General features: G+C 40.8%; 1 protein-coding gene across 1 annotated transcript; it reads left to right on the top strand.

Moving 5' to 3' along the window:
- Positions 1-17,823: 17,823 nt before the first annotated feature.
- Positions 17,824-19,761, top strand: LOC113771525. Its single transcript, XM_027316101.1, has 2 exons — positions 17,824-18,237; positions 18,490-19,761. The coding sequence occupies exons 1-2, from the start codon at positions 17,824-17,826 to the stop codon at positions 19,759-19,761; spliced, it is 1,686 nt and encodes a 561-aa protein (XP_027171902.1).
- The last annotated feature ends 317 nt before the right edge of the window (positions 19,762-20,078 follow it).

Below are 20,078 nucleotides of genomic sequence, written 5' to 3'. Positions count from 1 at the left end.
AAATGAAATTCGGAGTCGGCCATGAATAGTAACCGACCCGTCAGAACGCAACCAAATATCAAACAAACATTCACATCTTGAACTTTAGCATTTACAATCCAAAGTGACATACAAAAGTTTTCAAAAGTTAATATATACACGGTTTGCCAAATTGAAAGTGAAAACGGCCCTAAAGATACATTTAGGGTTTCACTTCATATACAATACAAAAGAGATATACATCTAGTTCATTCGACAACCATCTATCAAGATTCATTCCAAAAAGAGTCATATTCCTGTAAGAAAAACAAAAGGAACGGTGTGAGCTAATTGCCCAGTGAGATACTATCACTTACGCAACCAAGTGCATATAAGCATCAAGCTTTCATTCAATATAGTCAAAATAAGCAAAGGCACACGTCAAATATGGTGATAAAAGGATACGGATGGCTCTCAAGAGCCCTTTCCTCGTTTGCATTTCTTGATCGGACGTCATTGACTCTCTGTCAATGTTCAAAAGTAACCAACCGTAGACTCCACTTTACTTCCACTCCTTCCACCTAACATTTCCCTACCGGGCCCGAAATCCAAACACTTGCACTTTGGTATTACTCGAGTATACCGGAATCGAGAGTCTCGCATACTACAAGATTCCATATAACTTTACCCAAGGTTCATTAATTGGCACGACCAAGCCCTCGCCGGCTCGATTCAATCAACTACCAATGGGGTTGAGCTCAATGATAACATTTGTAGTCGTTGGATACTCGTCCAATCGACCTCAAGTCAAGTACTTTCATTTCATGTAACATTTCTTGTAACATTCCAATAACATGAGAAATAGGTGAGAGTGATAAAGTACACCCTCACTTCAATCAATATCAATGGTACAATAAACATTTAACTCATCAAGTTCAAGTATCAAAGCCATATAGCAACACACAAGTGAGTAGTATACTCACCCGGATCAGTACAGATACCTCCCAAAATAGAGTTTTAATCACCAAGAAACCCTAAAATAATCCAAGGAAAACAATTGAAGGTTCCACTTTCAAAATCGAATATACAGAATGCACATGTGAGGCTCGACTACCAGTCGTATGCCTCGCCAAATAATTACTAAAGCAAGGGTGCAAAACATGATTTTTGGTAATGAAAAGGTAACATGAAGACCTAGGCTCAAACAACCCAAAAGCCCTTCGTTCCAATCACAAGTAAATCTAACTAGCCTTCAAGAAAAATTTCGGCAGCATATCCCTTGTGTTTACCTATTTTCCAGCCATCATGGCTTCATTATTTCCTCAAATCAGTCCCAACAGTTCATACAAAATAATCTCATTCCCAAAACCCGTTCACTAGGTTTAATGGCATTCAAGTACAAAATTTAGCTACGAAATGACCGGATATGAAAGTCAAGCCCTAAACTATTCAAATAAACACAATAAGACTCGATTACAAGTCATAAACCAATTCTACATACCACCAAAACAGGGTTCCTTAAACATACACAAGCAATAGAGGAAACCAGAAAATCCGGAAATAGAATTAGCTTTGCCCTGAAAAAATAATAGTTTTTGACCTCTTTCTGCGGTAATGGCACCCAAGGCACTACGAATACCGGATGAAGGTCCAAGACCCACCGTTTCAAATCTAAGAGATAGGGCTACAATATTACAGAAGGTCACTCAACCCAGTTTCGAGTGTAACCAGGTAAAAAATGTAAAATACTACACCAGAATCACAAAAATAGATTCACAGAACGCATTGTAGCGGAAACATAATAAATCAGGCTATCTAAGTCCAAATCCAGAAATTCCAAAACCAGCTGAAAGCTAAGAAACATGGCTACATTTCATCAGAAGGCCTCAATAACCAATTCGGAAGCATTCCAAACCAAAACTATCAATTACAGGCGCAATTCTTACATTCGGGTAAAACCAGAACAGCAAGGGTAATTTCTATTTTTCTCCTTCTACGCTACTCCGATTGACCTGAAATTTTGTAGGCACCTCTAAAATGTCATTCCCTAAAACTTTCATGTTTTAAGCCAAGGCCAATTCGGCCTCTAACTAGGAGCTAAAAATTCGGGCAGAATGTTCCCTAACTAAAACCTAACTTTCCAAAATTTCTTCCAATTCAGCAATTGTTTGCAATTAACCACTTTTTCCACCTCTTAGAGTCATTATATACCATTTCCAATCATCATAGATAGCCACACAATCATGCTCATATTAAAACAGAAAAATTCCCAAAAATAATAAAACTTCATCACTTCAACCACAAATCAAGAAATAATCCATAAACTTGCATCTCATACTACCACTAAGCATGATTTAAGCATCAATTAAGGGAGGAGGGTGGTTCTTCACAACTCACCTTAAAAACAAGAGAGAGAGAGCAATTGGTCATCTTAACTTTCCAAATAACTTCACACAACAACTCACAAACACTACTTGAAGAGGTTTTATGGAGAAATTGCAAGTTTCAATGGTTGGTTTTGATGATTTGGAGCAAGCTTGAAGAGTTTTCTTCCTTGTGCTTAGAGTAAGAGAGAGAGAAAGAGAGAAAGAGAGAGCGCGGCCACCATGGAGGATTTTTTTTATGATTTTTGGTTTATTTAAGTCAAATGGTAAGACCATGAATAGTGGTCTTAAGGTAAGAAGCAATCACATGGTGACACTTGTCACCTTTTATTAAATACTTACCTAACTTGTCTCTCTTATACCAATCCACTTAGCCTCCTCTAATGATCTCTTAACACCCGATAAATTAATTCCAGTATCCAAAACTTAACCTAATTGGCCAAATTTCTCCGAACTTTTCGCTCTAGTGGGTCCCACGTCCGGCATACGCTCTTAATTTCTCAAAACCCATTTGATACTAGAAAAATCATCTAAAAACTATATCAGCTCATAAAAATTATCTAGAAAATTTTTCGGATACAAAAAGTGCAGAAAACAAGCCATTGAATATAACAAAACCTAGAAAATGGGAGAATTTCGGGTTCTCACACTCTCTCCCCCTTAAAAGAATTTCGTCCTCGAAATTTCTCACCTTGGTTCACAAACAGTTGAGGGTATTCCTTTTTCACCTCCCAGGTAACCTCTTCTATCCCATGATTTCTCCCCTTTTTTTTTTCATGAACACTATTCTCTCTTCTACCCAAATGCTGCGATTCTTACAAACCATACCAATGCTCAAACGATGTTTCCCCATAGGAATACTACGTTCAGGTCGTAGGGTAGACAAGCAGGCGTGGTATCTATTTCGTCCATCAAAATTAGGGTTGACAAATGAATGAGTAACACCGGGATCTACTAATATTTCCGCAGAAATACCACAATCGTACCTTCCTCAATTTCAGGAGAATCGGGGACCTGTTGTGGTTCCAATGAATACACTGGAGCCGCTACTTTAGAATTGGTCCCTTCCACCTTGGCCGGTTCGGAATTAGTTTTCGTCGCTTGCTGATTCCCCTTTCCATCTCGTGATAGGACTGGACAAGTAGCGAGCTGATGGTTTGCACTTCCACAGCGCAAACATTTTCCCTCCTTTTCCAGCAATTGTCCTCCGAGTGCTTTGGCTTTCTGCAATAGCCGCAAGGTCCGCGTGCTGCAGAAGCCGAGCCTCCTCTCTGGCCTCTCCCCACTTGGCCGCCTCCTGACGGGCTCTCTCGTGACACTCCCAGCATCCTTTCTTCTCCAATTCCTCGCCCAAACTTGGAAGGGGTACTCTCATCCCCCTGCTCCGAACTACTTCCAGGAAATCCTCGCTTTTTCGCCTGGAAGTTTCTTACTTGGAATCTGGCACTCTCTACCCGTTGGGCCTTCTCAACGGCCTCACTAAAAGCATTGATTTGAGCCACTGCGAGATCCTTCTGAATCTCCACGTTTAGGCCCTGGATAAAACGCCTAATTCGCAGTTGCTCCGTCACAATCAATTCAGGCGCAAATTTGGACAGGCGGGTGAACTGGCTCTCGTATTCTGCCACCGATTGAACTCCTTGGCGGAGTCGGATGAACTTTTCTTCCTTCCTCTCCTGAAACAAAGGAGGAAAGAATTTCGCGTTAAACTCTCTCATAAAATTTACCCAAGTCATGGGCGTTTGTTCCCGCTCCCATTTTTGCCGAATGACATTCCACCAAGAGCGGGCCGCCCCTTCCAGCTGGAAAACGGCAAAAGTCTCCTGCCGTTCTTCAGTATAGTGCAGGGCAGCGAAAATATCGACCATCTTTTCAAGCCACCTTTCGGCGACATCCGGATCTGGTCCCCCAATGAATTTGGGTGGAGTAAACTTTTGAAATCGTTCAAGAGCTCTGTCTTCGCTCTCAACATGATTGCCAGGGTTTCCAGGGTTTCCCGGATTAGGGTTTGGATTCTGGCCCTGTTGCTGCACCACTTGTGCCAGCAGGTTTGTCATTCACTGCATAGCGGCAGCTATCTGTACATTGGGGTCAACTCTCGGTTCAAGATGGGTCCAGAGGAGGTTTCCCCAGCACCCCGGTCTGGCGTAGGTTGCCTATTCCCGCGCCCTCGCCCCCGTCCACTACGTGTGCCTTCCATACAATCTAAGTCGATCTAGGTCACAAAATAAATATACTGTTAAAGGGCACCTAACCCCTCTTTTTCGCAGCACTAAACAGAAACAAGTAAACAAGAACAATTAACTACTCAACTCCCTCGTAGAGCATTTAAACACATAACACATATACAGAGAACACATAACAGGATCAACAAGTATACAGAACAGTCAGTCAGGTACATACAAAGTCATCCATAGAATCGCAATCTCTAGTTCGCCCAATTCTTTCTAACCTAGACTCTCATCTCTTTCGTATCCGGGCGCAAGAATCCCGTTTAAGATAATTCACAACTCGAGCCGGCCGGTCCGAAGCGTAAATCATCCATATTAAAGATTCCTATCCGACATACTTATCTGCCGTCTTCAAGTTCCATGATAAAGATTTTTACACTTATAATATGCCCCGTTCATACCTTACGCTCAAACGAGCACTTAGACATATCCATGAAATCAGGACCATAACACCACTTAGCTCAAGCTCACTCAGCGCAGAGACCACGCGAAGTGGCTCTGATACCACCTGTGACAGCCCAACCTTCCCCTAAGGCGAACCAAAAGGGTTAGCGGTCTGCCTGCCCAGCTCTCGCCAGGACTAACGGTGCAGTTTAGAGCGATCTATTGCGTTCCGGAACTTATAACGCGCGTAAACAAGGCAAAATGGCAAAATAACCCAAAATAAAAAAAAATGAAATTCGGAGTCGGCAATGAATAGCAACCGACCCGTCAGAACGCAACCAAATATCAAACAAACATTCACATCTTGAACTTTAGCATTTACAAACCAAAGTGACATACAAAAGTTTTCAAAAGTTAATATATACACGGTTTGCCAAATTGAAAGTGAAAACGGCCCTAAAGATACATTTAGGGTTTCACTTCATATACAATACAAAAGAGATATACATCTAGTTCATTCGACAACCATCTATCAAGATTCATTCCAAAAAGAGTCATATTCCTGTAAGAAAAACAAAAGGAACGGTGTGAGCTAATTGCCCAGTGAGATACTATCACTTACGCAACCAAGTGCATATAAGCATCAAGCTTTCATTCAATATAGTCAAAATAAGCAAAGGCACACGTCAAATATGGTGATAAAAGGATACGGATGGCTCTCAAGAGCCCTTTCCTCGTTTGCATTTCTTGATCGGACGTCATTGACTCTCTGTCAATGTTCAAAAGTAACCAACCGTAGACTCCACTTTACTTCCACTCCTTCCACCTAACATTCCCCTACCGGGCCCGAAATCCAAACACTTGCACTTTAGTATTACTCGAGTATACCGGAATCGAGAGTCTCGCATACTACAAGATTCCATATAACTTTACCCAAGGTTCATTAATTGGCACGACCAAGCCCTCGCCGGCTCGATTCAATCAACTACCAATGGGGTTGAGCTCAATGATAACATTTGAAGTCGTTGGATACTCGTCCAATCGACACCAAGTCAAGTACTTTCATTTCATGTAACATTTCTTGTAACATTCCAATAACATGAGAAATAGGTGAGAGTGATAAAGTACACCCTCGCTTCAATCAATATCAATGGTACAATAAACATTTAACTCATCAAGTTCAAGTATCAAAGCCATATAGTAACACACAAGTGAGTAGTATACTCACCCGGGTCAGTACAGATACCTCCCAAAAGAGAGATTTAATCACCAAGAAACCCTAAAATAATCCAAGGAAAATAATTGAAGATTCTACTTTAAAATCGAGTATACAGAATGCACATGTGAGGCTCGACTACCAGTCGTATGTCTCGCCTAATAATTACTAAAACAAGGGTGCAAAACATGATTTTTGATAATGAAAAGGTAACATGAAGACCTAGGCTCAAACAACCCAAAAGCCCTTCGTTCCAATCACAAGTAAATCTAACTAGCCTTCAAGAAAAATTTCGGCAGCATATCCCTTGTGTTTACCTATTTTCCAGCCATCATGGCTTCATTATTTCCTCAAATCAGTCCCAACAGTTCATACAAAATAATCTCATTCCCAAAAGCCGTTCACTAGGTTTAATGGCATTCAAGTACAAAATTTAGCTACGAAATGACCGGATATGAAAGTGAAGCCCTAAACTATTCAAATAAACACAATAAGACTCGATTACAAGTCATAAACCAATTCTACATACCACCAAAACAGGGTTCCTTAAACATACACAAGCAATAGAGGAAACCAGAAAATCCAGAAATAGAATTAGCTTTGCCCTGAAAAAAAAATAGTTTTTGACCTCTTTCTGCGGTAATGGCACCCAAGGCACTACGATTACCGGATGAAGGTACAAGACCCACCGTTTCGAAGCTAAGAGATAGGGGTACAATATTGCAGAAGGTCACTCAACCCAGTTTCGAGTGTAACCAGGTCAAAAATATAAAATACTACACCAGGATCACAAAAACAGATTCACATAACGCATTCTAGCGGAAACATCATAAATCAGGCTATCCAAGTTCAAATCCAGAAATTCCAAAACCAGCTGAAAGCTAAGAAACAGGGCTACATTTCATCAGAAGGCCTCAACAATCAATTCGGAAGCATTCCTAACCAAAACAATCAATTACAGGCGCAATTCTTACATTCGGGTAAAACCCGAACAGCAAGGGTAATTTCAACTTTTCTCATTCTACGCTACTCCGATTGACCTAAATTTTGTAGGTACCTCTAAAATGGCATTCCTCACAACTTTCATGTTTTAAACCAAGGCTAATTCGGCCTCTAACTAGGAGCTAAAAATTCGGGCAGAATGTTCCCTAACCAAAACCTAACTTTCCAAAATTTCTTCCAATTCTGCAATTGTTTGCAATTAACCACTTTTTCCACCTCTTAGAGTCATTATATACCATTTCCAATCAACATAGATAGCCACACAATCATGCTCATATTAAAACAGAAAAATCCCCAAAAATAATAAAACTTCATCACTTCAACCACAAATCAAGAAATAATCCATAAACTTGCATCTCATACTACCACTAAGCATGATTTAAGCATCAATTAAGGGAGGAGGGTGGTTCTTCACAACTCACCTTAAAAACAAGAGAGAGAGAGCAATTGGTCACCTTAACTTTCCAAATAACTTCACACAACAACTCACAAACACTACTTGAAGAGGTTTTATGGAGAAATTGCAAGTTTCAATGGTTGGTTTTGATGATTTGGAGCAAGCTTGAAGAGTTTTCTTCCTTGTGCTTAGAGTAAGAGAGAGAGAAAGAGAGAAAGAGAGAGCCGGCCACCATGGAGGATTTTTTTGATGATTTTTGGTTTATTTAAGTCAAATGGTAAGACCATGAATAGTGGTCTTAAGGTAAGAACCAATCACATGGTGACACTTGTCACCTTTTATTAAATACTTACCTAACTTGTCTCTCTTATACCAATCCACTTAGCCTCCTCTAATTATCTCTTAACACCCGATAAATTAATTTCAGTATCCAAAACTTAACCTAATTGGCCAAATTTCTCCGAACTTTTCGTCCTAGTGGGTCCCACATCCGGCATACGCTCTTAATTTCTCAAAACCTATTTGATACTAGAAAAATCATCTAAAAACTATATCAGCTCATAAAAATTATCTAGAAAATTTTTCGGATACAAAAAGTGCAGAAAACAAGCCATTGAATATAATAAAACCTAGATAATGGGAGAATTTCGGGTTCTCACACTCTCTCCCCCTTAAAAGAATTTCGTCCTCGAAATTTCTCACCTTGGTTCACAAACAGTTGAGGGTATTCCTTTTTCACCTCCCAGGTAACCTCTTCTATCCCATGATTTCTCCCCTTTTTTTTTTCATGAACACTATTCTCTCTTCTACCCAAATGCTGCGATTCTTACAAACCATACCAATGCTCAAACGATGTTTCCCCATAGGAATACTACGTTCAGGTCGTAGGGTAGACAAGCAGGCGTGGTATCTATTTCGTCCATCAAAATTAGGGTTGACAAATGAATGAGTAACACCGGGATCTACTAATATTTCCGCAGAAATACCACAATCGTACCTTCCTCAATTTCAGGAGAATCGGGGACCTGTTGTGGTTCCAATGAATACACTGGAGCCGCTACTTTAGAATTGGTCCCTTCCACCTTGGCCGGTTCGGAATTAGTTTTCGTCGCTTGCTGATTCCCCTTTCCATCTCGTGATAGGACTGGACAAGTAGCGAGCTGATGGTTTGCACTTCCACAGCGCAAACATTTTCCCTCCTTTTCCAGCAATTGTCCTCCGAGTGCTTTGGCTTTCTGCAATAGCCGCAAGGTCCGCGTGCTGCAGAAGCCGAGCCTCCTCTCTGGCCTCTCCCCACTTGGCCGCCTCCTGACGGGCTCTCTCGTGACACTCCCAGCATCCTTTCTTCTCCAATTCCTCGCCCAAACTTGGAAGGGGTACTCTCATCCCCCTGCTCCGAACTACTTCCAGGAAATCCTCGCTTTTTCGCCTGGAAGTTTCTTACTTGGAATCTGGCACTCTCTACCCGTTGGGCCTTCTCAACGGCCTCACTAAAAGCATTGATTTGAGCCACTGCGAGATCCTTCTGAATCTCCACGTTTAGGCCCTGGATAAAACGCCTAATTCGCAGTTGCTCCGTCACAATCAATTCAGGCGCAAATTTGGACAGGCGGGTGAACTGGCTCTCGTATTCTGCCACCGATTGAACTCCTTGGCGGAGTCGGATGAACTTTTCTTCCTTCCTCTCCTGAAACAAAGGAGGAAAGAATTTCGCGTTAAACTCTCTCATAAAATTTACCCAAGTCATGGGCGTTTGTTCCCGCTCCCATTTTTGCCGAATGACATTCCACCAAGAGCGGGCCGCCCCTTCCAGCTGGAAAACGGCAAAAGTCTCCTGCCGTTCTTCAGTATAGTGCAGGGCAGCGAAAATATCGACCATCTTTTCAAGCCACCTTTCGGCGACATCCGGATCTGGTCCCCCAATGAATTTGGGTGGAGTAAACTTTTGAAATCGTTCAAGAGCTCTGTCTTCGCTCTCAACATGATTGCCAGGGTTTCCAGGGTTTCCCGGATTAGGGTTTGGATTCTGGCCCTGTTGCTGCACCACTTGTGCCAGCAGGTTTGTCATTCACTGCATAGCGGCAGCTATCTGTACATTGGGGTCAACTCTCGGTTCAAGATGGGTCCAGAGGAGGTTTCCCCAGCACCCCGGTCTGGCGTAGGTTGCCTATTCCCGCGCCCTCGCCCCCGTCCACTACGTGTGCCTTCCATACAATCTAAGTCGATCTAGGTCACAAAATAAATATACTGTTAAAGGGCACCTAACCCCTCTTTTTCGCAGCACTAAACAGAAACAAGTAAACAAGAACAATTAACTACTCAACTCCCTCGTAGAGCATTTAAACACATAACACATATACAGAGAACACATAACAGGATCAACAAGTATACAGAACAGTCAGTCAGGTACATACAAAGTCATCCATAGAATCGCAATTTCTGGTTCGCCCAATTCTTTCTAACCTAGACTCTCATCTCTTTCGTATCCGGGCGCAAGAATCCCGTTTAAGATAATTCACAACTCGAGCCGGCCGGTCCCAAGCGTAAATCATCCATATTAAAGATTCCTACCCGACATACTTATCTGCCGTCCTCAAGTTCCATGATAAAGATTTTTACACTTATAACATGCCCCGTTCATACCTTACGCTCAAACGAGCACTTAGACATATCCATGAAATCAGGACCATAACACCACTTAGCCCAAGCTCACTCCGCGCAGAGACCACGCGAAGTGGCTCTGATACCACCTGTGACAGCCCCACCTTCCCCTAAGGTGAACCAAAGGGGTTAGCGGACTGCCTGCCCAACTCTCGCCAGGACTAACGGTGAAGTTTAGAGCGATCTATTGCGTTCCGGAACTTATAACGCGCGTAAACAAGGCAAAAGGGCAAAATAACCCAAAATAAAAAAAAGTGAAATCCGGAGTCGGCCATGAATAGTAACCGACCCGTCAGAACGCAACCAAATATCAAACAAACATTCACATCTTGAACTTTAGCATTTACAATCCAAAGTGACATACAAAAGTTTTCAAAAGTTAATATATACACGGTTTGCCAAATTGAAAGTGAAAACGGCCCTAAAGATACATTTAGGGTTTCACTTCATATACAATACAAAAGAGATATACATCTAGTTCATTCGGCAACCATCTATCAAGATTCATTCCAAAAAGAGTCATATCCCAGTAAGGAAAACAAAAGGAACGGTGTGAGCTAATTGCCCAGTGAGATACTATCACTTACGCAACCAAGTGCATATAAGCTTCAAACTTTCATTCAATATAGTCAAAATAAGCAAAGGCACACGTCAAATATGGTGATAAAAGGATACGGATGGCTCTCAAGAGCCCTTTCCTCGTTTGCATTTCTTGATCGGACGTCATTGACTCTCTGTCAATGTTCAAAAGTAACCAACCGTAGACTCTACTTTACTTCCACTCCTTCCACCTAACATTCCCCTACCGGGCCCGAAATCCTAACACTTGCACTTTGGTATTACTCGAGTATACCGGAATCGAGAGTCTCGCATACTACAAGATTCCATATAACTTTACCCAAGGTTCATTAATTGGCACGACCAAGCCCTCGCCGGCTCGATTCAATCAACTACCAATGGGGTTGAGCTCAATGATAACATTTGTAGTCGTTGGATACTCGTCCAATCGACACCAAGTCAAGTACTTTCATTTCATGTAACATTTCTAGTAACATTCCAATAACATGAGAAATAGGTGAGAGTGATAAAGTACACCCTCACTTCAATCAATATCAATGGTACAATAAACATTTAACTCATCAAGTTCAAGTATCAAAGCCATATAGTAACACACAAGTGAGTAGTATACTCACCCGGGTCAGTACAGATACCTCCAAAAAGAGAGATTTAATCACCAAGAAATCCTAAAATAATTCAAGGAAAACAATTGAAGGTTTCACTTCCAAAATCGAGTATACAGAATGCACATGTGAGGCTCGACTACCAGTCGTATGCCTCGCCAAATAATTACTAAAGTAAGGGTGCAAAACATGATTTTTGGTAATGAAAAGGTAACATGAAGACCTAGGCTCAAACAACCCAAAAGCCCTTCGTTCCAATCACAAGTAAATCTAACTAGCCTTCAAGAAAAATCTCGGCAGCATATCCCTTGTGTTTACCTATTTTCCAGCCATCATGGCTTCATTATTTCCTCAAATCAGTCCCAACAATTCATACAAAATAATCTCATTCCCAAAAGCCATTCACTAGGCTTAATGGCATTCAAGTACAAAATTTAGCTACGAAATGACCGGATATGAAAGTCAAGCCCTAAACTATTCAAATAAACACAATAAGACTCGATTACAAGTCATAAACCAATTCTACATACCACCAAAACAGGGTTCCTTAAACATACACAAGCAATAGAGGAAACCAGAAAATCTGGAAATAGAATTACCGGATGAAGGTACAAGACCCACCGTTTCGAAGGTAAGAGATAGGGCTACAATATTTCAGAAGGTCACTCAACCCAGTTTCGAGTGTAACCAGGTAAAAAATGTAATATACTACACCAGAATCACAAAAACAGATTCACAGAACGCATTCTAGCGGAAACATCATAAATCAGGCTATCCAAGTCCAAATCCAGAAATTCCAAAACCAGCTGAAAGCTAAGAAACAGGGATATATTTTATCAGAAGGCCTCAACAACCAATTCGGAAGCATTCCTAACCAAAACAATCAATTACAGGCGCAATTCTTACATTCGGGTAAAACCAGAACAGCAAGGGTAATTTTGACTTTTCTCATTCTACGCTACTCTGATTGACCTAAAGTTTTGTAGGCACCTCTAAAATGGCATTCCCCACAACTTTCATGTTTTAAGCCAAGGCCAATTCGTCCTCTAACTAGGAGCTAAAAATTCGGGCAGAATGTTCCCTAACCAAAACCTAACTTTCCAAAATTTCTTCCAATTCAGCAATTGTTTGCAATTAACCACTTTTTCCACCTCTTAGAGTCATTATATACCATTTCCAATCATCATAGATAGCCACACAATCATGATCATATTAAAACAGGAAAATCCCCAAAAATAATAAAATTTCATCACTTCAACCACAAATCAAGAAATAATCCATAAACTTGCATCTCATACTACCACTAAGCATGATTTAAGCATCAATTAAGGGAGGAGGGTGGTTCTTCACAACTCATCTTAAAAACAAGAGAGAGAGAGCAATTGGTCACCTTAACTTTCCAAATAACTTCACACAACAACTCACAAACACTACTTGAAGAGGTTTTATGGAGAAATTGCAAGTTTCAATGGTTGGTTTTGATGATTTGGAGCAAGCTTGAAGAGTTTTCTTCCTTGTGCTTAGAGTAAGAGAGAGAGAAAGAGAGAAAGAGAGAGCCGGCCACCATGGAGGATTTTTTTGATGATTTTTGGTTTATTTAAGTCAAATGGTAAGACCATGAATAGTGGTCTTAAGGTAAGAAGCAATCACATGGTGACCCTTGTCACCTTTTATTAAATACTTACCTAACTTGTCTCTCTTATACCAATCCACTTAGCCTCCTCTAATTATCTCTTAACACCCGGTAAATTAATTTCAGTATCCAAAACTTAACCTAATTGGCCAAATTTCTCCGAACTTTTCGCCCTAGTGGGTCCCACGTCCGGCATACGCTCTTAATTTCTCAAAACCTATTTGATACTAGAAAAATCATCTAAAAACTATATCAGCTCATAAAAATTATCTAGAAAATTTTCCGGATACAGAAAGTGCAGAAAACAAGCCATTGAATATAATAAAACCTCGAAAATGGGAGAATTACGGGTTCTCACAAAAGAATTGACAGCTTGTGTGTTGCGTGAGCTGAGCGTCTAGCTGAGGTAAATTCGAGACTTAGAATAGTTAATTACTGGTAGATGAAGCTATATCAGAGCTTGCATGTTGAGTTATGCGTTCGGATAATGAAATCGAAACATGAGAAAAATCTGATTTGGAAGACATGGCTCGGTCGAGAGCTTGATTAGGAAATGCAACTTTTAATTTGCTTTATTGTGATGATCTGAGCTTGTAATTGTGATTAACCAACTAAAAACTAAGTGATTAAGTCTTGCATGAGGTTAATTAGTTCAATCAAGCCAGAAAGTAAGAATAAAACAGAAACCTGCTGCATGCAAGCTCATCCGAGAGTAGTTGCACAAAATTCTAGAATTATGGATGAATATTGTTGTTGCCGAACTGATTTTTGGACTGGAAATGATAGCTAATTAGTTCAGTAGTTGTGCATGTGAGATTTGAGTGCAAAATACAAGGTTTTAGCCGAAGGAAAAAAAATTTTGGATTGTGACTGAGCAAATGCTGGAAAAGTTTCTGATTTTTGCCGAGAACTGATTAGGAATAATGCAGCTTTACTTGGTTTAATCTTGATGTTCTGAGCTTATAACTGTGATTAGCTAGTTAATAATAAGATAATTAAGCTCTGCATGCAGTTGATTGGTTGGTTTAAATCAGAAAATTATGCATGCACCTTCATCCGAGACCAGTTGGATGAACTTCTGGATTTTTGGAATGATTGTAGTCGTTAACCGAATTTAATCTTGAACTGGAAATGTCTACTAGCTAGCTAAGTGGTTGCATATCGAATTTGAGTACCTAATACCATGCCTTAAACGAGGGAAGTTTGGATTTAGGACCATTTGGCTGCTGGAAAAATTTTGTGCTTTGCCGAGGGAGTGAACCTAGAAATTTCAGTTGCTTTTGGGATTTTCCCTGGAATACAATGGTTAGAAATGCATGTAATTTATTAGTTTTATGTATTAAGTGAAGTTTAGTTGAAGATATTAAGGGAAAGGTTCGAATTTTGGGTGAAACCGTGGGAGAAGAGTTGCTGGAAATTTTTCCAGGTTGGCCAATGAGGGAAATGGTGAAGTTTCAACTATTTTTCATGAATGTTTGGTTCTGAATTCTTTTGTTAAACGGTAATATGTATGGTATATTAACTTGGATTGGACATGCATGAAAGTTTTAAACAAGAACCGAAGCGATTATTGAAGGAAATATTTTTCAGCATGGCCGAATTGGTTGGGACTTTTGGTGAGTTTATTTGCTGGAATTTTCTTGACTATCGAAACAAGAAAAGAAAATTTGAATTCTTGGAATCATTTGGGACTCAAGCTAGTTGTAGTTTTCTTCTTGTCTTGAATGGAGTTGTGATTAAAACTGAGTACTTGTCGTCAAGAGCTAATGATTGATGAAACTCTTGACCATTTGAGTAATTTTTGCAAAAGTGTAAATTTTGGTGAATTTGTTCAAGTGGTTGGTTGAAGTATACTTGGAAGGTCCAAGGACTGTGTTTTGGGTTTGTGTTTTAGAATTTGTCTTGATACCTTGGACTTCCTTTGTTGAATTTTGATTGTACTGGAATCTGTTGAGACCTAGGGCTAATGATTGATGAAGTCCTAGTGACATTTATATTTGAATTGTGTTTTAGTTATAATGGCAACTTGAAATGCAATGCACAAATGAATTGGAATCATGAAGTCCGTTTTAGTCTTTTGAATTCAAGTACTTTTAAAACAAGCCTTGTGGGTATATTTTGTCTTAACATCAAATTATATATATATCGAGTTTAATACGTCAATATTAAAATTTAGAAATCGGGACTTTTAAAATCTTGCCGACTAGTCAATTCTTTTCTTGGCTTAAACTGGTTTATTCACCTTGAGGGAATAATTGCGTTAACTTCTAAACTTTAATTGTTTATTTTTTCATAAAAATTTACCTTAACTAGTTGTTTTAGAATAAATTTGTCAAAACCACTAAATTTGAATAATTTCTAATAAAAGATATAGAAGACTTGTTCGGCTAGAAAACTTGTACACATTGATTTGGCTTTAGTTTGCACTATAGAAGAAAAGTGTTATAAAGAAAGCCATATGAAACAATCTATTACTTTTACTAAGTTTAATCCTAAGTGGATTGTCGAATTATTTCAAGGAAATAAACTAGTCATATACCAGATAATCTTTTATATTTATATACCTAGAATTTGAACAGAAAACTTATAGTGATTAAAACTTGGTTTACTAGGATTTAGCGGGGACGCGGACTTCGATTCCCAACTTGACATCTGAACTTCACTCTTGGTGAGTGTTCCTGTTTGTTTTATGACTATTTGATTAAAGTGCTTTCTTGACTCGATATATGATAATTGCAAAGTGGTTTTTGATCCATTGAAGTGAGCAGTGTGTACTTTATCACACTAGCCATTCGAGTGGTGACTTGTGTGAAATACTTTCGTGAATATCTCAAGTGTCGTGACGTCGTTGGGTGAATCCCTCGACTAGTTTATCCAAAGGGTATACTCGAGTATTACTGCTTTCTTGTTTCGTGACGTCGTTGGGTGAATCTCTCGACTAGTTTATCCAAAGGGTATACTCGATTATTACCGCTTTCTTATTTGGTGCACGGGCCCGGGACAGGGGTATGATTGGTGACGGGTTAATAAAAAGAAAAAGATCTACATGGACCGTAAGTAGTGAGAGTTGACGGAGGGTCAACTACGATGACTTTTGATCAAGCGAGGAGAATGGCTCCTGAGAGCCCCTGTATCCTACCTTGTGCTGTTATACGCTTTCTTATTTGTTTACTTCAGTCGAAATCAATACTTGCTATTTGTTTATTTGATTGCATGTTTTGGGGCACCACTGAGCTTTAGCTCACCCTACGTTCATTTGTTTTCCTTGACAGGTTCTGGCTCTTGAGCAAGACTTGAAATCTGATTTCACTTTTGTGCATGTAGTTTGAATTAAACATTGTATCTTTTATTTTGGATTGCCACTTGAAGCTGGAAAAGTGTAAACCCTAATTCTGATATTTGGCTTGTATGTATGTATTTGTGTGGTATTGAATTATTACGTTTTTGGGATTGTAAGACTTTACTTCTTGTAAGTAACGCGTGAGGTGTTTAGGAGCCGTCGATTGGCTATCTTCAGATGCTGTTATCTTTGAAGTTAATGTGGTGTTAGCAATCGGTTTATTTTGAAAGATTCGTTATTGTAATAGTTTAGGTTATCCTTGGAAGGGATTTAGGCTAGATTGCTTGCTTGAGTCCTGGCGAGAGTTAGGCAGACGGCCCGCCAACCCTCTGGTTCGCCTTAGGGGGAAGTGGGGTCGCCACAGGTGGTATCAGAGCATAGGTTAGAAAAGTTATTTGAGAGATATATTAGATGTGTTAGAAACACTAATCCTTCCTAGAAGTAAGAAATGAGACCTTTAGATATATCTTAAGCGATATTTGAACCAATTAGCTATTTAAGTTTTAACTTTTGGATTTTGGTTATTTTGCAGGTATGGAGAATGGAAACGGACATGCTAATGGTAGTGGAGCGTCTAATAGACATATAGAGTCTCTTAGATCCATCTCCTATAGGCCACGAGGCGGAGGAGCTCATATACGCTACTCACCAGCTGATAGGCATCCCCGATGTCAGTGTAGGGCCACCCATGCCTATCCTAATGAGTTAGTGCTGTCCTTAGACGATGAGCGTCGCCATTTGAGGGATGCTAACTCTACTTTGACCCAGGATGTTGAGGAGTTGAGCATCATGGTGGACACCCAGTTTGACCGTATAGCTGAGTTAGAGCAGAGGTTAGCCGCTGAGCATACTAGGCTGGAGGCTGCTCGCGTGGAGATAGAGCGACAGAGGTCTAGAGTGACTCGATTGGCCGAGGGGATACGTGATAGGAGCGCCGGTATCAGGGCTGATGCCGCGATGATGATAGACGAGGCCACGAGTATCCTTCAGGGTACCGAGCAGGCGGGTGTTGAGGAGAATCTGGAGGAGGACCAAGAGGAGGACCCAGAGGAGGATCCAGAGGAGGATATTGCTCCTGGTAGCCCTGCTGAGGGTTAGGTTAGATCTCGATAGTACTAGATATGTAGGGTTAGAAAGGGGGACATTAGTTAAGTCATCAAATTTTGTCTAGTGAGATTACATACTTTTGAGGCTCCATATCCCTAATTTTTTGTTTAAGGGATTATCTGGATATGTTTTTGTTAAACTTCTGTGCCTTACTTTTGGAAATGTTCCAACCTGTTATTTGTATGACTTTTACACGCAAATATATGTTAAGCGTTTTATTCTTCTTTATCCTCAATTTCTATGTTGATTTTATTTACAAAGAGAAAAATAATAACAAATAATATTCTAGCCTAATTGCCTTATCTTCCAATAATAGGCATAACTAGGCTATGGATTGCCAAGTAATAGGAAGGGGACGTGGGAGACCTACTAGACAACACCCAGAAGCGGGTGGTGATTGGGAACCTGAGATCAATCAAGACCAAGAGCAAGAGGGAATGGCCGGAAATCAAGTGGCCACCGCAATTAATCGGATCACTGATGTCTTAGAGCGCTTGACTGAACACCAATGCCCTAGACAAGTGCATCATCAAGGAGGCCCAGTCGATTCTGAGGATCGGGCATTAGAAAGATTTCTGAAGTTCGGACCCCCCAAATTTTATGGAGGACCCGAACCGGAGGTAGCTGAAGGCTGGTGGGAGAGAATCTCCGACATTTTTGCAGCCTTAAACTATGCGGAGGAGAGACAAGTGACTTTCGCCGCATTCGAGTTTGAGCGAGATGCTCGTTCCTGGTGGAACCTGGTTAGGGTTAACTGGGATAGGAACCATACTCCAAGGACTTAGGCGAACTTCACAAGGGAGTTCAATGTCAAATTTCTTCCACCTCTCATCCAAGAGAAGAGAGAGGATGACTCATCAAATGTAGACAAGGGGCGATGAGCGTCGCCGAATATGAAGTCCAGTTTACAAAATTGTCCCGTTTTACTCCTGAATTGATAGCCACGGAGCAAAGGCGCGTAAGGAGTTGTGCAGGGACTAAACGTGGAAATACAGGAAGGATTAGCTGCCGTGAGGATAGACACTTTTGCCGATGCTGTCGAGAAAGCCCAACGAGTTGAAGTAGCCAGAGCTCAAGTGAAATCTTTTCAGGCTAAGAAAAGATTTGCCCCAAGTATTAGTCGGGAGCCGACTTACGAAAATGCTCCACCGGCCAAGGTGGGACGAGGAACAAGCGGAGTGAATAGTCCTGGAGCACCACGAGGCGCTCTAGCAAAAGGAGCTGGGGCAAGAAATTCAGGGGGAAGAAATAATGGAGCTAGAGGGAGACCAAATGGAAGAGGTCAACCTAAAAATGTCTCACAAGGAGATCGTGCGATAACTTCACAGGCAACTTGTGGGTATAGGAAGAGACCCGGCCATACTGTGGATGGTTGCTGGAGGAAACAAGGAAAGTGCTTGAAGTGTGGAAGCAGTGAGCACCAACTTTTCGGTTGGCCAAAAATACAAGACGATGAAAACCTGAATGCTGGACCAGCCAACTCTAGAGGGAATAGGCCGACAGTTCCCGCCAGGGTATACGCTATAGATGACCAGCCTGTACCTGATTCCTCGGAAGTCGTGGAAGGTACTCTTCCAATCTTTCATCGATTAGCTAGAGTGTTAATTGATCCTGGTGCAACTCATTCATTTGTGAATCCAACATTTATGTCCGGAATTGATGTGAAATCTGTTAGATTATCCTTTGATCTTGAAGTTAGGATACCAATGGGTAACAAGAATATAATCACTTGCTTAGCCTATAAGAATTGCGAATTCTGGATTGAAGAGCGTAAAATGCTAGTGGATTTGATAAGCCTGGATATAAAAGGTTATGATGTTACTATAGGAATGGATTTCCTAGCTCATCATCATGCTAAACTGGACTGTAGAGCAAAAGTGCTAGAACTTTGGATTCTCGGGGAAGCAACCCTGAAGTTAGATATGAGAGGTAGGTTAGCATCGTCTGCGATGATCTCGGGAATACGGGCGAGGAAAATGTTAAATAAAGGAGCGCAAGGTTTCCTAGCCTTCCTGATTAACGCTCCTAGTGACCAAGTGAAATTAGAAGATGTAGCAGTGGTACGAGAATTTTCGGACGTTTTCTCTGAAGAATTAAAGACATTACCGCCGGAGAGAGAAGTGGAGTTCAAGATTGACTTGGTGCCGGGAACGGCTTCGATTTCCAAGACTCCGTACCGAATGGCTCCTGCAGAGTTAAAAGAGTTGAAAATTCAACTGCAGGACCTACTGGAGAAAGGTTTCGTTAGAGAGAGTGATTCCCCATAGGGAGCACCCGTTCTATTTGTCAAGAAAAAGGACGGAAGCTTGAGGTTATGTATTGATTACCGAGGGTTAAATGAAATTACAATGAAGAATAAATACCCTCTACCGTTGATTGATAGCCTGTTTGATCAGCTGCAAGGATCCGTGGTTTTCTCTAAGTTGGATTTGAGGCAAGGGTATTACCAGTTAAAATTAAGAAGGAAGATATACCCAAGACTGCTTTTAATACACGATATGGACATTTTGAATTTGCAGTCATGCCTTTTGGACTAACCAACGCACCAGCTGCTTTCATGGACCTAATGCAGAGAGTCTTTAAG

This window comes from Coffea eugenioides, chromosome 5, assembly GCF_003713205.1.
Source record: "Coffea eugenioides isolate CCC68of chromosome 5, Ceug_1.0, whole genome shotgun sequence".
Lineage (NCBI taxonomy): Eukaryota > Viridiplantae > Streptophyta > Magnoliopsida > Gentianales > Rubiaceae > Coffea > Coffea eugenioides.
The sequence above is the reverse complement of the archived record's forward strand: the minus strand, read 5'-3'. Positions and strand labels throughout refer to the sequence as shown.

Coding starts and splice junctions, on each gene's coding strand:
- LOC113771525 (XM_027316101.1), top strand. CDS start 17,824: ATGGATTGCCAAGTAATAGGAAGGGGACGTGGGAGACCTACTAGACAA. Junction 18,238..18,489: donor CTCGTTCCTGGTGGAACCTG/GTTAGGGTTAAC, acceptor GTGGAAATACAG/GAAGGATTAGCTGCCGTGAG.